At 37.8% G+C, this 17,821-nt stretch overlaps 1 protein-coding gene across 1 annotated transcript in view; it reads right to left on the reverse strand.

The window, feature by feature from the left end:
- Positions 1-15,481, reverse strand: part of COMMD10 (COMM domain containing 10) — a 113,021-nt gene extending 97,540 nt beyond the window's left edge. Inside the window, exons 1-4 of the mRNA XM_040090956.2 lie at positions 15,409-15,481; positions 15,182-15,272; positions 12,326-12,436; positions 10,420-10,575 (exon numbers count right to left, since the gene is read on the reverse strand). Coding sequence (XP_039946890.1) covers positions 10,420-10,575; positions 12,326-12,436; positions 15,182-15,272; positions 15,409-15,440 — 390 coding nt within the window. The 5' untranslated portion in view covers positions 15,441-15,481. The remainder of the gene's footprint in view (positions 1-10,419; positions 10,576-12,325; positions 12,437-15,181; positions 15,273-15,408) is intronic.
- Between the last annotated feature and the right edge of the window lie 2,340 nt (positions 15,482-17,821).

Consider the following 17,821-nt stretch of genomic DNA (forward strand, 5'->3'; position numbering starts at 1 on the left):
TAAATAACACTGTGGTAGAGGGCTTAAAAGGGGGATGAAAACCCAACCTTCAGCCTATTCTTGAGGAAGTAGATTTCTCACAGTTGAAGAAAAAAAGGAACTACACTTGAATAGCCCCAGTGTGAGCAAAAACTGTACCTTAAAAATTAAGCCTGACAAACTGAAAAAGTGCACTACATAATGTTGTTGCTCGCAGCAATGGGGAAAATTAACAACTCAATGTCTCTGCCCATATATACCTTAGCAAGGTACTTATATGTCCCAAATACAACAGTTACAGAAAGAGAGAAATTACATCTTATTTTAACAAATGAAATCAGAATTTTGTCATTTTATCTCAGATATTAACTCATTCACTTCAGTTATTTTTTCCCCTAATTTGAGAGGAATAGCCCAACTTTATGAATTAAACATTTCCTGGAATAATTGAAAGAGCTGTTTATGTCATTTAAGACATCCATACTATCCTAACTGAAACTGTTATGAACAGTGAAGAGAAAACGGGATATGAAAGACATCTTCAGGAACTCTTTTTCTCGTATATTACAGTAGTATATATCACACTGACAACAAAACTTTTAAAAATGTTTTCCACTCAACAAGATATTTTGAGGAAATAAATAATCCTCAGTGTAAGAAATTTTCTAGGGCAGTTTTTTCACTGTATTTTTTCAGTTGTTCTAAGCAAATAAACTAGAGGAAAATGAAAAAACCATACTTTCACTTAGTTTAATTCCTGAAAGAGTATTCACCATACTTAGTTCCTACACTGAAGACAAAATATGCCTCAATTCATTGTAGAAAATGAAAATCAAAATACTCGTGTTTAAAGTTCGGAGATCTCTTCCCCTCATCTTTCAATAATTAATTAGAAAAAATATACTAAATCACTGTTAAATAAATGAGTAATTTTCACTTAAAGAAAACATATTAAAACTACACATGCATGTTGCAATACCAACTATCAGTTTTGTATGATGGGAGAGGATTAAATGTGTATTATATATTAAAAAAGAAAAAACTGGTCTACAATGCATTACTCTAACTTCATGTCTGTATAATCACACCAGCATAAAACTAGAGGAAACCATTAATTCTTCTCTCTAAAATTCACAGCTGGAGATGCCAATTCCACTTTTCATTAGCAAACTCAGCGTTCCAGAATCAAAAATCAAAATTATAGACATGAAAATATCAATTTTGCCTACTGTGGTGAAAAAAATAATTTAAGAATGATTTAAGCATGACAAAAAATGCCTGACTATGAACTCCTTCAAAAACTCTCTCCAGCTCAAGGAAAGAGTATTACTTTATTACAGTATTACAGTAACAGGATGTAGCCAAAAGTGTACTCAATATAGCAAATAAATATTAAAACAGAAAAAAAGGGGAAATTTTTAAGAGAAAGCAATGACTGACAGGCAAAAATTGCCAATCACCACAGGTGGGGTCTTTATCACAGAAATAATCTGTAAACAGAGAGTGTTTCCTTTAAGGTAAGCCCCAGATCAAACACAAATTTTCTCCTGAATGGGAAACCTGAGCATTGTGAGCATGGGAGATGACTGCACAAACACACTGATTTCTATTCTCCATTGTTGGTAATGACTTCAGTTGAACTCGGGTGGCATGAACATCTTTGAAAGAAGTTCTGGATGCTGCAGCTTCTTTTCAACAGGTCTTGCTGTAACAATTGCTTCATAGGTGACCAATCCTGGAGTGAAACAGCTGGATTTTCATATGGTTACATGAAGTTTCTGACTGCAGTCCTTTACCACATTTTTAATAGTAATAGAAAAACATTTCAATTTTTTAATAGAAATTAGAAAATAAAGTATACACTGGACAAACTTATTCAACTTCAACTCAATTCAGTAACTCCATTTCATAAATGGGTTACTGAGGCATTTTGTAGTTTCAGTGATAAGTACTCTTTAATGATAGGTTTAAAATTTGTAATATTCATGTTTTATCTGTATATATTAATTACAAAATAAGCAACTAGCATCTTCAGCTGACAGTATTATACAAATCTTCAAATTAAACACAAGATTTTGATATAAAAATACTATGTAACTATCAACAAAACTGTAGGTACAACCACTCACCCACATAACAGATTCAGTACAATAGGTTGAATATTTTTATGAACTACAAGTCTGTAGTTACAGTCAGTCATAACACATATGCACAGCCAAGTTAAACAGAAGTGGCACAGTCTACAGTGACTCACACTAAATTTTTAAGACGACTTTGAAAGTTTAATGATATTTTTGCTATGTTTCTCAGTCATGAAGGCAAAAGAAAGTAAGAATCACTGGATCCTATCTACCTAGACACAATAATAAACCTGACTCTGCCTTAATCCTGTGGATACTGTGAGATCATCAGCAAACAGGGGAAAAAAAAAAAAAAAAAAAGGACTATATTTTTCACCAATAGACAAGAATAACCAGAAATAAAGGTAGTTAGTTCAACTATTACTACAAGTTGTAGTATAAAGGCAAGGAAACATTTGGATTGGTGTAGGAAGACAGTGAATTTACAGAATCTTGTAAAATATTGATCAATTGGAGCACAATTCCTGGGTGGGGGAAGCGGGGGAAAGAAATGGAAGAAATCTCAGCCTCAAAAGAAGGCACTGTTATGACCAAGAGACTGAAATTAGGTTAGGTCAAAGACTCTGTCAAGTGATTAAACCAAGTGAGATAGAGGCACCAAATGTGAAGAATCTTCACTAATGTGAACAAACACATCTTGTTTGCCATGCAACTCTTCGACCTCTCAGCATAACTTTCCCAAATAACCACAGTAACTTAAGAAGGCAGCAAAAAAATGTTAAAATTAAGAGTAGAAAATTTTTTAACTCTATAAGCTGCTAGTTTCAGCTTGTAATTAATGCTAGAAAAAGGATCAGGAACAAAACAAAGAGCCAGTACCTCACTTACCTCTCAGAAAAATTATTAAGAGCATATTAGAAATAGAGGAGACTAGGATTTAACTCTAAAATATGCACGAATTATGCACCTAAATTCACCTTATTGATGAATATTTAACTAGATTCTTCATCTGAGACTAGCTGGAGGTTAATTTCTTCTGATTCCCTTTTTTGTCTTCAAGGATAAAATTTTTCTCTTCAGCAAACTTTACTTAGTGTGTATACCAAGAGAAGTGGTATTTTCAGACTTCTCTGTTCAATACTCAAATCAAATCCCCTCACCTCTTTAACCTTGGAGATCAGGAAAAAGACACACTCCAAAAAGAACCAAAAAGAAGGATACAAAATAAATAACATGACGTGACATTGGTAGAGTAAGACTACTGCTAAGCTGCAACAACTTCAAGAGACTTTTCATTAATTGAAGTTACTGCAAGTTTTCATCTTTAACTGTTTTTTACTGACAAACAGCTAGCTTGAAAGCAAACAGAAAGAGACTCTATGACAAACATTAGAAACAGCATTCCGCTTTCAAAAACCATAGCATTTAGGGGTTCACTGTACAAAATGTAAATGTCTTGTTGTGCTCCATTTATAGTAAATTTGTGGGCACAGAGTTGCAGTAAAAGTGCACACCAGTCTATGACCACTTTTATTAACTCATGGCTTTTTCTATCTAGCAGAAAATATAACAAGATCCAATGGAGGAAAGATCAAGTTGGACAGTTTTTAATTAGAGATAAGGTAAACATTTTTAGTAAACATAAAAAAAAGAACAACCCAGAAGCTACCTCTCACTTCAAGCCTTGAAATCACAACCAGACCCCTGTTCCAAAAGCTCTTTTACATACTGAGGCAAAACTATGCTTGTATTACACAGGAAGCTACACAAGACGACTACTCATTTTTATAACCTTTTAAAATGCTACTTTGCATGTAGGAACAGAACAAAACTTACAGATCTTTCTAAACATGCTCAAAATGTACCTTCTTCCAACCTTCATAACTTATATTTTCTTGGTAGAAGAGAGAAGAGGGCAAGGATAGGAAGCAACTCATTAAAAAATCCTTAAAAAGTAGTACCTAATAACTGTAACCAATTAAAATTCCTACTAACAAAGCTGAGTGAAAGAATAAGACTCAGTTGTGCTGTAGCAGGTGATTAAAATATTCTCATTAGGTAAAAAAAACTGTGGGTTTACTATGTATTTCATAATTTGCAGTCTTTGTCTCTGTGAGTGTATTGGCATCACAAAATGCAAGCTGGTTCACAATTTACTGTGACAATGCTCATAGGTACAACACTGTATTAGTGACCTCAGCTTGTCACTACAAGAATGACTAGCTGATCAGATACTAACAAGAAATTAAAAATCTTTCTATAGTTTGAGCTGTATTCCTCCTTATTTTGCATTCTTCTGATATCAGGAAAAATAAAAAAAAAATCTGCCATGATATACACATACAGCACACCAATTCTCTTCTTTTTTTGCAATAACAACACGATGCATTTCAGAGTATTTCTGCAGATGTGCCAGCATTTAGCTACATATACACCCATTAGCAGGAAGGCCAGTTTCTGAGAAAATCACTTTCAAAGTTTTTCCCATATGGCTTCAAATAGGCACTCAAGATACAGAACTGACAACTCTGTCAAGAATTTTAGGTATATCATTTCACTAGTTGCATTCCCACGCATCATTATATTAAGCAATGCTGTCTGAAAGCTATAAAAAACTCCTCTTGCTTGGCAACATAGGACTTTTATCTTTTTCATTATATATATTTTAAGGATACCCTGAATAGTTTTCCAAAACTAGAAAGCTATGAAGCACTTAGCTCGATCTGCCTTTATAACAGAAATTTGTGCAGAATACCAAAACTCATACAGAGAACATGATACTAGGGGGAGGAGAAGTGGAGAAAAGCAGTAAAACTTATGTAAAACTGCCATGAGAATTCAGAATGAACCCTATAAAAAATCTAGCTCTTCTTTGCAGGGAGGAAAAAATACATTTTAATCTGATCAGTGTGCCCTCATTTCTAAACTTATACATTACCAAAAAAAGACTTTAAAACTGGATCAGACTGATATCAAACTATTATCACTGGCCTATCATTCTAAAGGCCAGATTAAGAATGTGTTCAAAGGAAAATACCATCATCTTAATTAACTACGACTGTATTATCATCAGCAGAAATAATAAAGGCATTGCCATATGACTAAGGACCAAAGAACCAATTAATGCAACATCAGAATATATATAATTAATAACTCTATGCAGTTGAAGACTGCCAATAATTCAGCAAAGAAAAATGAAAAGATTTAATGAGAAATAGTATTAAACATTACAGCTTTATTTTAACTCCACACTTTTTATTAATTTCTCAAGTCAATAACTATCAACTAAGCAGTCTGCACAAAAAAAATTCAAAAACCTATGTTCAAAAAAGAATAGCTTTTCTCAAACAATTAGAAATAGTGTTCAATATGCCACTAGAAATAGTGTTCAATATGACACAGAAAACTTCACCTAATCAGTATTCTAGGAAATATTTGTTCTGCTGCTCTAACAAACACAAGCTGACTTGTCATCCCAATGAAGGTATCAACCAGCACATTACCACCTATACCTTTTGCACAGAAATGAGAGACCCAGAACTCAGGATACTACTTTTTAACAACTTAGCAGGAGAGAAAAGAATCTGGTTTAAGAGAATTAACATGTCAATACAGAAAAATTATCTGTAAGAAATTATTTTTCATAATAACTAGTGGTCTTGAGTCAAAACCTGAACACTTCTGCAAGCCAAAAGATGTACTGGCCTACTCTCAAAAATGGTAGAAGTCAAATTTTTTAGCTTTATTATGAAATAACAAACTTGGACACTCAATTACCCACTAGTTTTGACCATAATTAATCAATCTCACAGGTTCCAATGTTTTCTTAATGTGTAAACCATACCCCTACAAAAAAAAAAAAAAAACAAAAAAAAAAAAACAAAACAAAAAAAAAAAAAAACCAAACAACCACCAAAAAACCCTGCCTGCCATTTCCTATTGTTTTGAAACAGAAAGACTACTGCCCAGTCATTCTTGTGTACATAACAGAAAATACTGTACTGTCAGCATTTCAATACCTCTGCAACAGACAACCTCTAAGTACCATGTGTCAGGAAAGACAAAATTATTTTGCCACACAGATTTTAATAAAACACAATATAAAATTCCAGATGGATCTCAGTTATTTCATAAACTCTGTCTTGTGAGTGTGTGCAGGGACACTGTGTATGTGTTGGAACATAACTATCAAGACCTCAGTAATGTTAATCATGACCCTGATTCTGCATTTGGATCCACACAAGCAATCCCTTTAGGCACCCACTAAAGCTGCTTTAAAGAAAATTCAGAGTTACTGAGGTGCAGGAAGCACATGGTAATTGAAAGTATGAAAGAATCACATATGAACTAAATTCTGAATTCATATGTAGTGCTGCACACCACCTCAACAGATCAACAACAGTCCCTACTAAACATGCAGTGATAATCAAAAAGCCTGTATGTATTTTTAGAAGAACACGAAAGAGAAAAGAAAAACGAACCAACAACTAGCATTCATAGACTCACAGAATGGTTTGGATTGGAAGCAGCCTCTGAAAATCATCTAGTCCAACTTCTCTACCATGGGCTGGGAACATCTTGATCACTAGATCATGTTGCTCAATGGCCCATCCAATCCTTCTTCTCCAAACATTTCCAATGACAGCACATGCACAACCTCTCTGGGCAACCTTCTGCAGCGTCTCACCACCCTCATCAAGAATGTCTTTATTTAAATCCAATCGAAATCCATAATCCTTCCATTTAAAATAATTGCCTCTTGTCCTGCCACTACATGCCCAGGTAAAACACCCCTCTCAACCCTTCTTGCAAGCCCCCTTTAAGTACTGAATGGCTACAACAATGTTTCTCTGGAGCCTCCTCTTCTGCAGGCTGAACAACCCCTACTCTCTGTCTGTCTTCACAGCAAAGGTGTTCCTGCCCTTGCATCCCTCCAGTGGCCCTCCTGTGGACCGATTTCAACAGATCTGAGTCTGTCTCGTGCTGGGGGCCCCTCAGCCAGCCCCTCACGCAATACTCCAGGTGAGGCCTGAGAAGAGCTGAGAGGAGTGGTTGGTACACCAAAGGGTTGTGTTGCCATCCAGAGGGGCTTGAGCAGGCTGGAAAAATGGTCTGATAATTCTTCTCATGAAGTTCAACAAGAAGCGAAATGCCCTGCACTGTCCAAGCATCAGTACAAGCTGGATGCTGTCCAGCTGGAAAAAAGCCATGTGACAAAGAACCTGAGGCTCCTGGTGGACACCAAGCCGATCATGAGCCATCCTGGGCTGCTCTAGGATGAGCATTGCCCACAGGATGAGGAAAATGATCCTTCCCCTGTACTCAACAAAGGTGAGGTCTCACCTGGAAGATTATTACAGTGCTGGGCTCCACAGTATAAGAGTCATGTAGGTACTGGAAAGAGTATAGCAAATGTCACCAAGATGATGAAGGGATAGGAGCACCTCACATATGAGAAGTAGCCACTGGAGAGCTTTTTAACTCCTTATGTAAAGGAAAGCTATATAGACTGAGCCGGGCTCTTTACAGTGATGCTCTGTAATAGGACAACAAGTGGCAACAGACACAAACTAAAACATGGGAGGCTCTCTCCCTTGGAAAATATTTAGGTACACAGGAAAATATTTAGGTACTTCAAGGGTCACTAAGAACTGACAAAAGGTTCCCAGGAAGGTTGTGGAATCTGCATCCTCACAGATGTTCAGGTGCTGTCTAGACATGGTCCTGAGTAACCCAGTTTAGATGTCCCTGCTTGAGTAGAAGGGGTGCATCAGATACACTCCAGAGGTTCCTCCCAGCTTCAACTATCTTGTGATTATGCTGGTAGAACTTGTGAAAAATATATAATTCTTTTTCTGTACAGAATATTGCTTCTGGAAGAGAACTGAACAATGTAAATTGGGAATTCACACAGGGCCATGTAAACAAATACTTATATACAGGGCATATTTACAGGATCAATTGTTTAATGTGTTACACCCATATTTACATGCTGAAGAGGGTATTAATAATTCAATATACATCTCTTTGTACAAAAAAAGTTAATACAATCTCTAAATCAATATAAATACTTAAATTGTACACCTACCCTAAAAAGCAATCACCCTTCTGTAAGTATTTTTCAGGATTATAAAATTTTTCTTAACTTCAATTGAAGAGATGATGATGAACACTTACAGGAAGTTGGCTAGTACAGCAATCCACCACAAGCGAATATTCTGCTCACTATTTTTCAAGGCACAGAAAGGTAATACAGAAAACTCATACAGATATGCAATTACACACAATATTGAAGGAAACAATGCAGACACTTGCTGCACTTGTAAGATATTACAAAGAGATTTGGAAGATTACAAGGACATGGGAAGTTGTTCTTCCATTACAATGCAATTTTAAAAATATTTTACTTCTTGCTAGCAGAATAAATTCTTTATTCAGCAATTAGTTTTGTGAATTTAATCTTTAAGGAAAACTCTTATGAACTTCAAGTCTACAGGAGTAATACTTCAGAGATTTTCAAAACAAACTGAGAAAGCAAATCCAAGTTCTAACTCAAATTATATTCAAATCTACTCAACAGGTTGATACTCCACCTGCTATCTGGAAAAAAAGGCACGAGGAAAAATGATTGTTTAAGCATATGTAGGGGCACACACCTGAATTTAAACCTGCTTTCACACCAAAAAGCAAGTAAATGGCACTATAATATTTTTGCAGTTAAACTTGCAAGCTCAATTAAAAACGACAATTTAAAGCTTCTTTATATGAGATGCAATATAGTAGGAAAACACCATTGCATTAGCAGATGGTGCTGAATTTAGAAAGTAACATAAACCAGAAACATAGCATGTTACAGGATTCACAAAACTTGAGACAAGTAACAGAGCAATGCCATTCCCAAACCAGGTCACAGAATGACCACATGTATGTATGGTACAAGCTGGAAATGGAAGAGCATGAAAGGTGTTTTTATTAGTTTCTCATATCCTGAGGAACCAGCAGTAAAATATGTATTAATGCATAGTCTGCCTGAAGAAAATTTTTAAAAACGTCTGCTTTGTAGGTTGTCTTCAGAACTGCTTTCCATTCTGCACATATACTCTGTACGTTGAAAAGTTTACCTTACAATCTTTCATTATTTCACTTGGCTTTCAAATTACTTACCTCCTACAATGGACAGTCATACCTGCCTCTATACTTACTGTACCACTGACCATTAAAACTTTGGGACTTGTATACTTGGCATTGGTAACATCATTTAAAAAAAGAACAGAAACCCAAGGTATCTTGGTGATTTTTTTTTTTTTAACATACTTATACTACCGATCATTTACTCTGTTAGATTAATGAATTATTATAATTTTGCACATCAGAATCCTGTAAATTTTGTGTCTAAAATGACCCAATTTTAAGGATCAACTTTAAACGCTTTGAAAAAAAATCAACTGTGATGCAATTCAGAGTATCTTTAATCTGTTCCATAGATATACCTCCTCTTCTCAAAATGTGAATTTTACACCTAAGTGAAATTCTAGATTTATTTAGGAGCAAGCATGCTGGTACAAATTATATTACTCTAGTTCTCTCTGTGCATCACGTATACCTAATACATAGAATTTTTTTTTTATGTTTCTCTTACTCACCAAATCATTAATTAACAAACTGAACCTTATTCAACAAGATATAAAGCAATGATAAAAAAATAAAGTAAGAATAATTGAGTCGTGTTTCACAACTCTTTCTAGAATTTTGATCCTGGCTGACACTGGTGTGTTCTATATACAATTCCTTATGCATTTGAAGAGTTATTATGAATCAACAAAATGATGTTATTATACTTTGTCATAGATATAGACATCTATGTCTAAATATACTAAGAGACTTTCAAAGCATATAGCAAGTTTTAAGTGGTAAAAGGCATATGGGAAGCAAGACTATATGCCATTGTAGAAAAACACCACAAAATTGTAAAAAGTGTCTCACAAAATTCACAACACAAGCAGCTTACAAAATTAAAGATGGCAGGAGCTCAGACAAAAGTGCAGAGAATGACCATCCCGATGAGCTCAATCACCACAAACGCTCATGAACACATTGTCCCCTGGCTACGTTGTAAAGATTGCTCACAAACAGTAAGCGAGTAGCTAATAATGCATATTCAGATGGGTTACAGCAATTACAGCACCTCAGCTAACATGTAACATCTCTTTAAGACAACAGAATTCAACTGCCTTGATCAAATTTATCTAGAACCTGTAACTGACCGAGTACCTTGTCACAAACTTTGCGCTTTAAACTCCTTGCTTTAAACCGAACTCATACAATTTTATTCTCTCAGAAGAAACACCACACACATTACCTTCTGAGGGGTCAAAACCCTCTGCCTGAACTTTTCAATCATATCTTGACCTGCAGTCGCCCATGCACTAGCAAACGCTTCCGCTTTGTCTTGATCCAGGTGAATGCTTTGTAGCTGCTGTTGCAATGAAGTAGGCTTCAAACTGTGATAGACTGCCTGTTAAAGGAAGAATAACTGCTGTTGCTAAGTGCTGTTCTACAAATCATAGAAGACATGTTCTAGCACAAATGGCCACTGTGGTCACACAAGATTTTTTTACTAGAAACTCTGCTAGGGGAACTATATGCATCCTGTTCATCTTTACCCTCTTACTTGGTAGACAGAAAACTGTAACTATCTCAAAATGCAGTCTTACAAACAACTCAAGATAGACAAACTACAAAAAAAAGTAGACACAAGCCAGATCTGAGTATATGTACAGGTTTCCACTGTACATAATGGCAAAGCAGCTATCAATGAAAAAAAGATGGGCTTTGAAGCCCATCAAGAAAGGAGAACTTTTCCAAATTCACACTATTCAAGCAAACCCAAACTAGGAGGTAATATTTTGAAAAAACAAAAACAGTTCGCCTAAACTGAGTGAGTTACCTCACTATTAAGCATCACCGTTTTTGTGGAAGACACTCTATATGTATCTTTGCTATCAAAAGAGGATTGTGGCACCACCAGGTAAGGTTAAAAAAAGAAACAGCATATGTGGCAAAGGCTGTATGGCAGTCTTTTTATCTATAATGCCTCCATAGACTAAAGGGCTGTTAAAACAGCTATTATCTGACAGAACAAGCAGCTGCTCCAAGAAGCACAGCTATCAGCAGGAAAACAAAAGAATTCTCATACTTTTTTCTTGCAGATATTAATATTCTTCCCTCTTTTTTTTTTTTTTAATACAAAAGAAGCAAGAAGATAATTAACTGCTATTCCTGTTCCTCTTCAATAACTGTATTATAAATTAAGCAGCCTGAGGAAATCAGGACAAGGCAGTAAAGAGTAAAAAATTCTGTGCTGGTTTGCCGAGAAGAAACTTAAAGATTCCAGTCTGGAGGTGACCTCAGGTTTCATTTTTATTTTTTGGTAGATGGTAGATGGGAGCCATGAGGAGAACTGTTTATTTCTCATGCAGTGGAATGTGTTAATTAAGTGAACTGATCATAAACTGACATGTGTAAAAAAGGACCCGACTTAAATCCATCTAAAGACCATCACTATGCATTCCCTCTGCACGAGACTCCACTTTCTATATTTGCATGAAATGGACAGATTACATCATAAGCTTAACAATTCTTAAAACAGTTACCATATTTACCTGCTAATACAACAGGTCTCCAGCTTTAGTAGAGGCAGACCACGGAATCAGAAAACCTTCTCTGTTTACAAGGTCACTGCACCATGCTACACCATGCAGTCATCCACTCCTCCAAATACTCGAGCTACATTAGTTGTGCCTGTTCACCTCAGCATAGACTGCTTCTGTCCGTGAAAATTTTCCATAACGGACTCTTAAAATAACTTAAAGCTGTGCTCAGTAATGTTGTCTAGGATTTTCCTCACAAGAACTTAAAAAATGCACAGCTGGCTTGATACAATGAATAAGAGAGAATACTGTATCTCATAATTATCAAGAGTTCCCTTGGAGTCATGCAGACCTAACTTCTACTATTAATATTTACGTTAGCTGAAAAACTGCTCCACAAAGGCACATAGTCCCATCCAAATCAGAAAGGTATGAAACAAAAAGCGGTTAAATCATAACCCCAAAATATACTACAGATACATTTTCACTAATTCCTTTTTAACATCACTGCCCTATTTCTGAAATCTATAGCTGGATTAAAAAAAAAAAAAAAAAAAAAAAAAAAAAAAAAAAAAAAAACAACACCACATTTATCTAATGGTGAAAACAAAATACCTGTTCCAAAATGAATGATATCGTTTCAAGAACCAGATGAAGATCCTGTTTTTCCAATGAAAAAGCTATCTGAAGTTTTTCTTCCTCCTCTTCACTGAAGGTACTCTCCGCCTGGAGCACAGAAATGGTTAGTGCTGATATTTCATTTAAGGACCAAGCACATACTTATCAAAATAAAAACTTTCTCCTCATCTTTATAAACACAGTGTCTTATCAGTTGTTTCTAAACAGAAATCACAAAGCAAATGCAATTCCTCTCACTGAAAATCAACATTAAAAGCCAATACAGTACCACAGGATTACCTGACATACATCAGAAGAAAAAGCTTTCTCTTTGTACCTCATAGACACTACAGAAATATTCTTCTTTAAGTTATCAGATCTCAAACAACCTTATATAAATAAAAATTAGGCAAGTACAAAGTGCATTACTTAAACCACATCCCAGAAAACTGAAGGCAAAACTGTAGTTAAGCTAGTTATGTATGCTTCTTCCGTTCTGGATATCTTTCTAAAAATTACCCATGCTGTTGCAAAGGAAACAAAGGCTTAATGCATATTTTGAAAGTCAAATTTGAATCTATATCCACTGTGTTACTGAAGACAATTGAGAATGTGCTGTACTTTTAAAATACAGCAGTTGTATTTATTATACTACAGCAAATTAAATAGTAATTTAAAATGGAGATATTGCACTTCTTTTAAAACCCAATTACTAACAAACACCACATTTAGACCACTCAGTAATCTAAAACTGCGAAGTTAGACGAACAAAACAATTTAGCTATCCAAATAAAAAAATAAGGCAATTATACAAAACTCAATGATCCCAACGTTTATAACAAGAGTATCAAAATGCAAACATTATTTGAATCATTAGTTGTTAAAAGGAAACACAGAGCTCACAGTGTCTATTTTGTTAAGGCAATGAAGTTCACTTCAAGCTTCCAGCAATTTAACTAGTTATTTAGTTAGGTACTTTAGAAAGTGAAACTATTCATGAGATTGAGTGGGCTGAATTACAATAACCACTTCAGCTCATGTAAATGCCAATTAAAACTATGAAAAGCTACTAAAATGCAATGGAGTAGTAAAAAGGAACAAACCAAGCAACCCAAAAGTTGGTGATACATTCTAGTTACCAAAGAGTTTAATATCCATGCAAAACAAATGAGAAAACTCTCTGCAATAACAGCGGCATCCAAGCTAGTGATGCTTATAGAAAAAAATCAAACCAGCAGTTGACTCAAATGAATCCTTACAGTCTCACACTTACAATCTTTAATATATTTGAATTTTTTGCATGCTGCTCCTGTAATATTTTATCATTTAGTCTATATGTATATGCCTATAGAAAACAATTTCCATGTTTGTTTTTATACTTTTTCTAAACACAAAACAATGGAATTAACAAAATCTGACACTGTAAGACAATGAAACTAACAAAATAATTTCCGGTATAAGATTCATTTTATGGTTTCCCAGGCAATATTTAGTATAAAGTTTAGAGTCAGCCTGCATTTAACATTTGAGCACTGTGAAATGAAACTGACTACTGATTTACTTTATTTTGTTGTTTAATTCTGCAATCAGAAAGTCGTCTGCAAAGATGACAGCAATATTTACTAAAAGCTCTGGATTTAATTTTTATACTCAATTCCACAGGTCTGTTAGTTGAATGGACATGCACAAATGTAGAAAAATAAATAAAACATCCATATAGTGTTTCCTTTGTGCTGTAAAATGCAGAACATGTAACATTTTCATAAGGATGTTCTTTGCTGTTTATCTTTGTATACTTTTAAGCCTAATCAACCAGAAAGGTGATTTAATCCATGAAACAGAGAGCAGCTAACAAGCTCTAAGTGATGTGCAGGTTTTAGAAAGACATATTACTTGTTGAAAAGATTGCCTTGTTAATGTTTAGGGCTTGACACATGTCAAGTACGTCAAGTGATCTCAGACCTAGGGAAAGGTTAACAGAACAAAGAACGTACCATTGATAGTGAACACAAAGAACCCAGAATTTATGGGTCTCAAGGACATTTGGCAGAACTCCCAAGATAAAGGAGAAACTGATAAAGCCAAGTCAGCAACTGAGCTGAATTCAACCCCCTGCAGGGGAATCCGCAATCAGCAATTCACGGACTGCCAATCCAAGAAGCCCAGTGACTCAAAATAAGAGAAACACTGAGCACAGGAAGCGAGTCATTAACCAGCAGAACACAGAATATTGACTAATAAGAACGATGTAACTTGTTGCCAATGAAGACTAAAGCCTTTGTTTGATAAAACGTATAAATGGTAAAAAGTTCTCATGGTTGGGGTGCTTGTCTTGGGGAATACCACCAAAAATCGGGCCTGCACAATTCTGAAATAAATAATCAATGTCTCGTTCGAGTGTGTAAGCACTTGCTTTTTGCAAACCGGATAGCAAATCCGATTTTTGTGGACAACACCCGTGAGGGCAGAGGACGAGTTTGTGCAAAAGCCCAAGCAACTCGCGCGTCCTCAGACAGCGGTCTCGGATGCACCAACAGTCGGAGGCAGCGGGCTACAAGCTACTCGTTCTCATGCCATTCACCTTCTCACGCCATCCGTAACCGGCTTTTATTTCATCTCCCCGATATAGTTCTGAAGAACTAGTGATGAATTAAAATAAGATCGAAAATCCTTAAGAAGGGGCGGTGGGAGAAGGGACAGAGGGGTGGTTCAGGCTCCGCAGCCGCTCTGCCCAAGCTCCGGCCGGGCCCGACCCCGCGCCCTCCCAGCACCAAGCTCCGGCCGAGCCCCCGCTCCCAGCCCGCCCAGCCCAGCGTGACACGACCCTCAGCCGGCTCCCCATGCCCCGCCAACCTTCAGATGCAGCTTTTGGAGAAGGCGGGAGAGGAGCCGTGGAAACCGGCCCGGGTCCACGGCGTTGAGCAGCGACACGGCCCTGCGGATGCTGGGAGAAAGGAGGGAGGGTCAGGGGGGCCCTGGCCGCACTGCGCCCCGGCACCCTGGCGGGACCTGTTCTGCTCCGCCCCACCCCGCACGGCCCGCCCGGCCCGGCGGGAGCTGTGCCGCCGGAGCGCCCGTACCTGTCGCTCTCCGGCACGATAGGCGCCGCCATGGCTGCAGCACCGGCCCACCCCCGACGGCGGCCTGGCGGGGCCAAGCCCTGCCGCGCCGCTCTCAGCGAGGGCAACGCGAACCCGCAGAATCACGGGACGAGCTAGGTGGAGAAAGACGTCTTGGGATGGTCGGGTTCCAGTGCATCATCGGTCACCGCCATATCAGTTAGACTGTGGCACTGTAGTGTCACGTCCAGCCTTTTCTTAAACACCCCCAGGCACGATGACTCTACCACCTCTTCGGGTAGTCCATTCTAATGTTTAATCACACTTTCTGTGAAGAAATTCCTCATGTTCAACCTTTACCTCGCTGGGCGCAGCTTGAGGCTGTGTCCTCTCTCCCCATCACTGGCAGCTTGGGAGAAGGCGCCGACCCCGACCCTGCGGGGAGGGAGGGCGCGGGGCGGCCTGAGGGCGCGCCCCGCGGGGCTCTGCAGCGGCGGCGGCGTCTGAGGGGCCGCGGCTGAACCCCGGCACGGACGCTTCCGAGGCACACTGGTGCCCACCAATAGGCAGCAGGGACGAGTGCTCATCCTTGAGGCACATCCCTGAGCCCTCACTTCGTGGTGGTACTCATCAGCCCCTCAGGCTCCACGTTTGTTCCCATGTGGGAGTGCACAGTCAGCCCTAAAACTCCTGTCATCACGAATCTTGTTTGTAGGCCGTGAACTTGTCAAAGCAAGCTGCCACCCTTACGGCAACTGCAAATAGTTCTGGAGGCCGTGGATTCTACAGTGACTGGCTGCATTCCCGCCTTCCCCAACCAACTTGCGCCTAGGTAATGCTCCCGAGGTCCTGCACCGTCCCACACCATTGAACTCCCCTGTATAAAGACACAGAGCACGCCATGCCTTGTTTCAAAGTAAGTACAAGGTTCTCAAGCTACAAGAACAGAACCATCAACTTTCGAACATTGAATTGTGTGTTTCTACTCCACTTGAATGGATTAAATGTCTGTGAGACCCCTATTTTCCATCAGATTTGGCTGAAATTGAAAAACAGGATCAATGACAATAGGATGAGGAGAGAGGAACAGGCAGCATAACTGCATAAGCCTTGTTTTCCTAGGAAGCCAACTAAGAATTGACTTATTAAAGAAATATGGGTATTGATCTAGTATTGATACCCAACTGTGATGGACAAAAACTCTCTAAGAGTTTAAAGTTAGAAAGTCTATGTTTATTACGGCCGGGCAGCACGAAGGATATTTCCCTAATTCGCACTGTGAAAATCACAGGTAATTACCAAGCCTTTTATTTACAAAAGTGTTGAATACCCAAAACACAAATGCATATTCATACCCCTGTCACCTCCCATTCCTCGCTTCGTATACTAATTGGCAAAAAGGCTATTAAGCATGTGTAGTGTGTTTCTTATAATGAGTCGGGGGTCTATTCTGGGGAGGGGTCACCTAAAATGAGGAAGTAAGATGAGTCTTCCTCGTTCTGACTTTTCTACCTTTTCAATGCATTCGTGACAAAGAATCCTTGGTAGAACTTATAGTTTCCTGTGTTCAATGGGTTCTTTAAACAGGAAATCTGCAGCTATCTTATGTCCTATTTACCACACTTTGGTTTTTGTTACAAGCATAGCTACACAAATATAAAGCTGACAAGCAATGAGTTACTAAATTCAGGATAGCTTATCTGAGATCTGGCCTCTGTTAACTGCAAACAGAGCTTATCTATCTACCTCAGCTAATTCAGCAACTTATTATCTTAACTTTCCTAAAAATCCTTAATTCTTCAAAATTAATGTCTCAAAATATTAAAAGTCTTTTGGAGATTTCTGAATGTGGCCACAAAGGTTTATAAGGTGTGTCACAAAGGTAATAAATGGTACTAAATTATGGTAAGCTCAACAGACAGGTGGGAAAAGGTTGGAAATTTTTGAGTGTACCATGAAGAAATGGTTTATAAACATATAAGCTGAAATCTTGCCTCTATTAATTGAAGGGAATTTAGTCAGTAGGGTCAACTTCAATATGGTCAGCATTGCAGCCAGAATATCTGAAAAGATAATGTCTGATTAAATAGACTTGGCCTTAAAAAGCAAATTTAGCAGGAAAAAAAAGTGAGAAAATGTGGCCATGTTCCAACAGGAATCTGAAAGTAGAGTATTCCGCCCTGAGACTTTAAAAATATTTGTGCTATACTCTGTCCTGAACAACCCAAAATATTATTGGATTCCATATCTATGTGTCCTGAAACTTGTTACTGACACTTTAAGGTCCAGCGCCACAGCCAGAAACAGGCAGGTGGGGGTGGTGCCGATCCCTTTAAAACGTTGGCACGCTCAGACCAAGTGCTCTTTTCCCTCATGGTACTTTTTTGAGGGAAGATGCTGTTTCAGGTGGATTTTCTGGGGTCGCAATAGTAGC

Source organism: Hirundo rustica, chromosome Z (genome assembly GCF_015227805.2).
Source record: "Hirundo rustica isolate bHirRus1 chromosome Z, bHirRus1.pri.v3, whole genome shotgun sequence".
In the NCBI taxonomy this organism is placed as follows: Eukaryota; Metazoa; Chordata; class Aves; order Passeriformes; family Hirundinidae; genus Hirundo; species Hirundo rustica.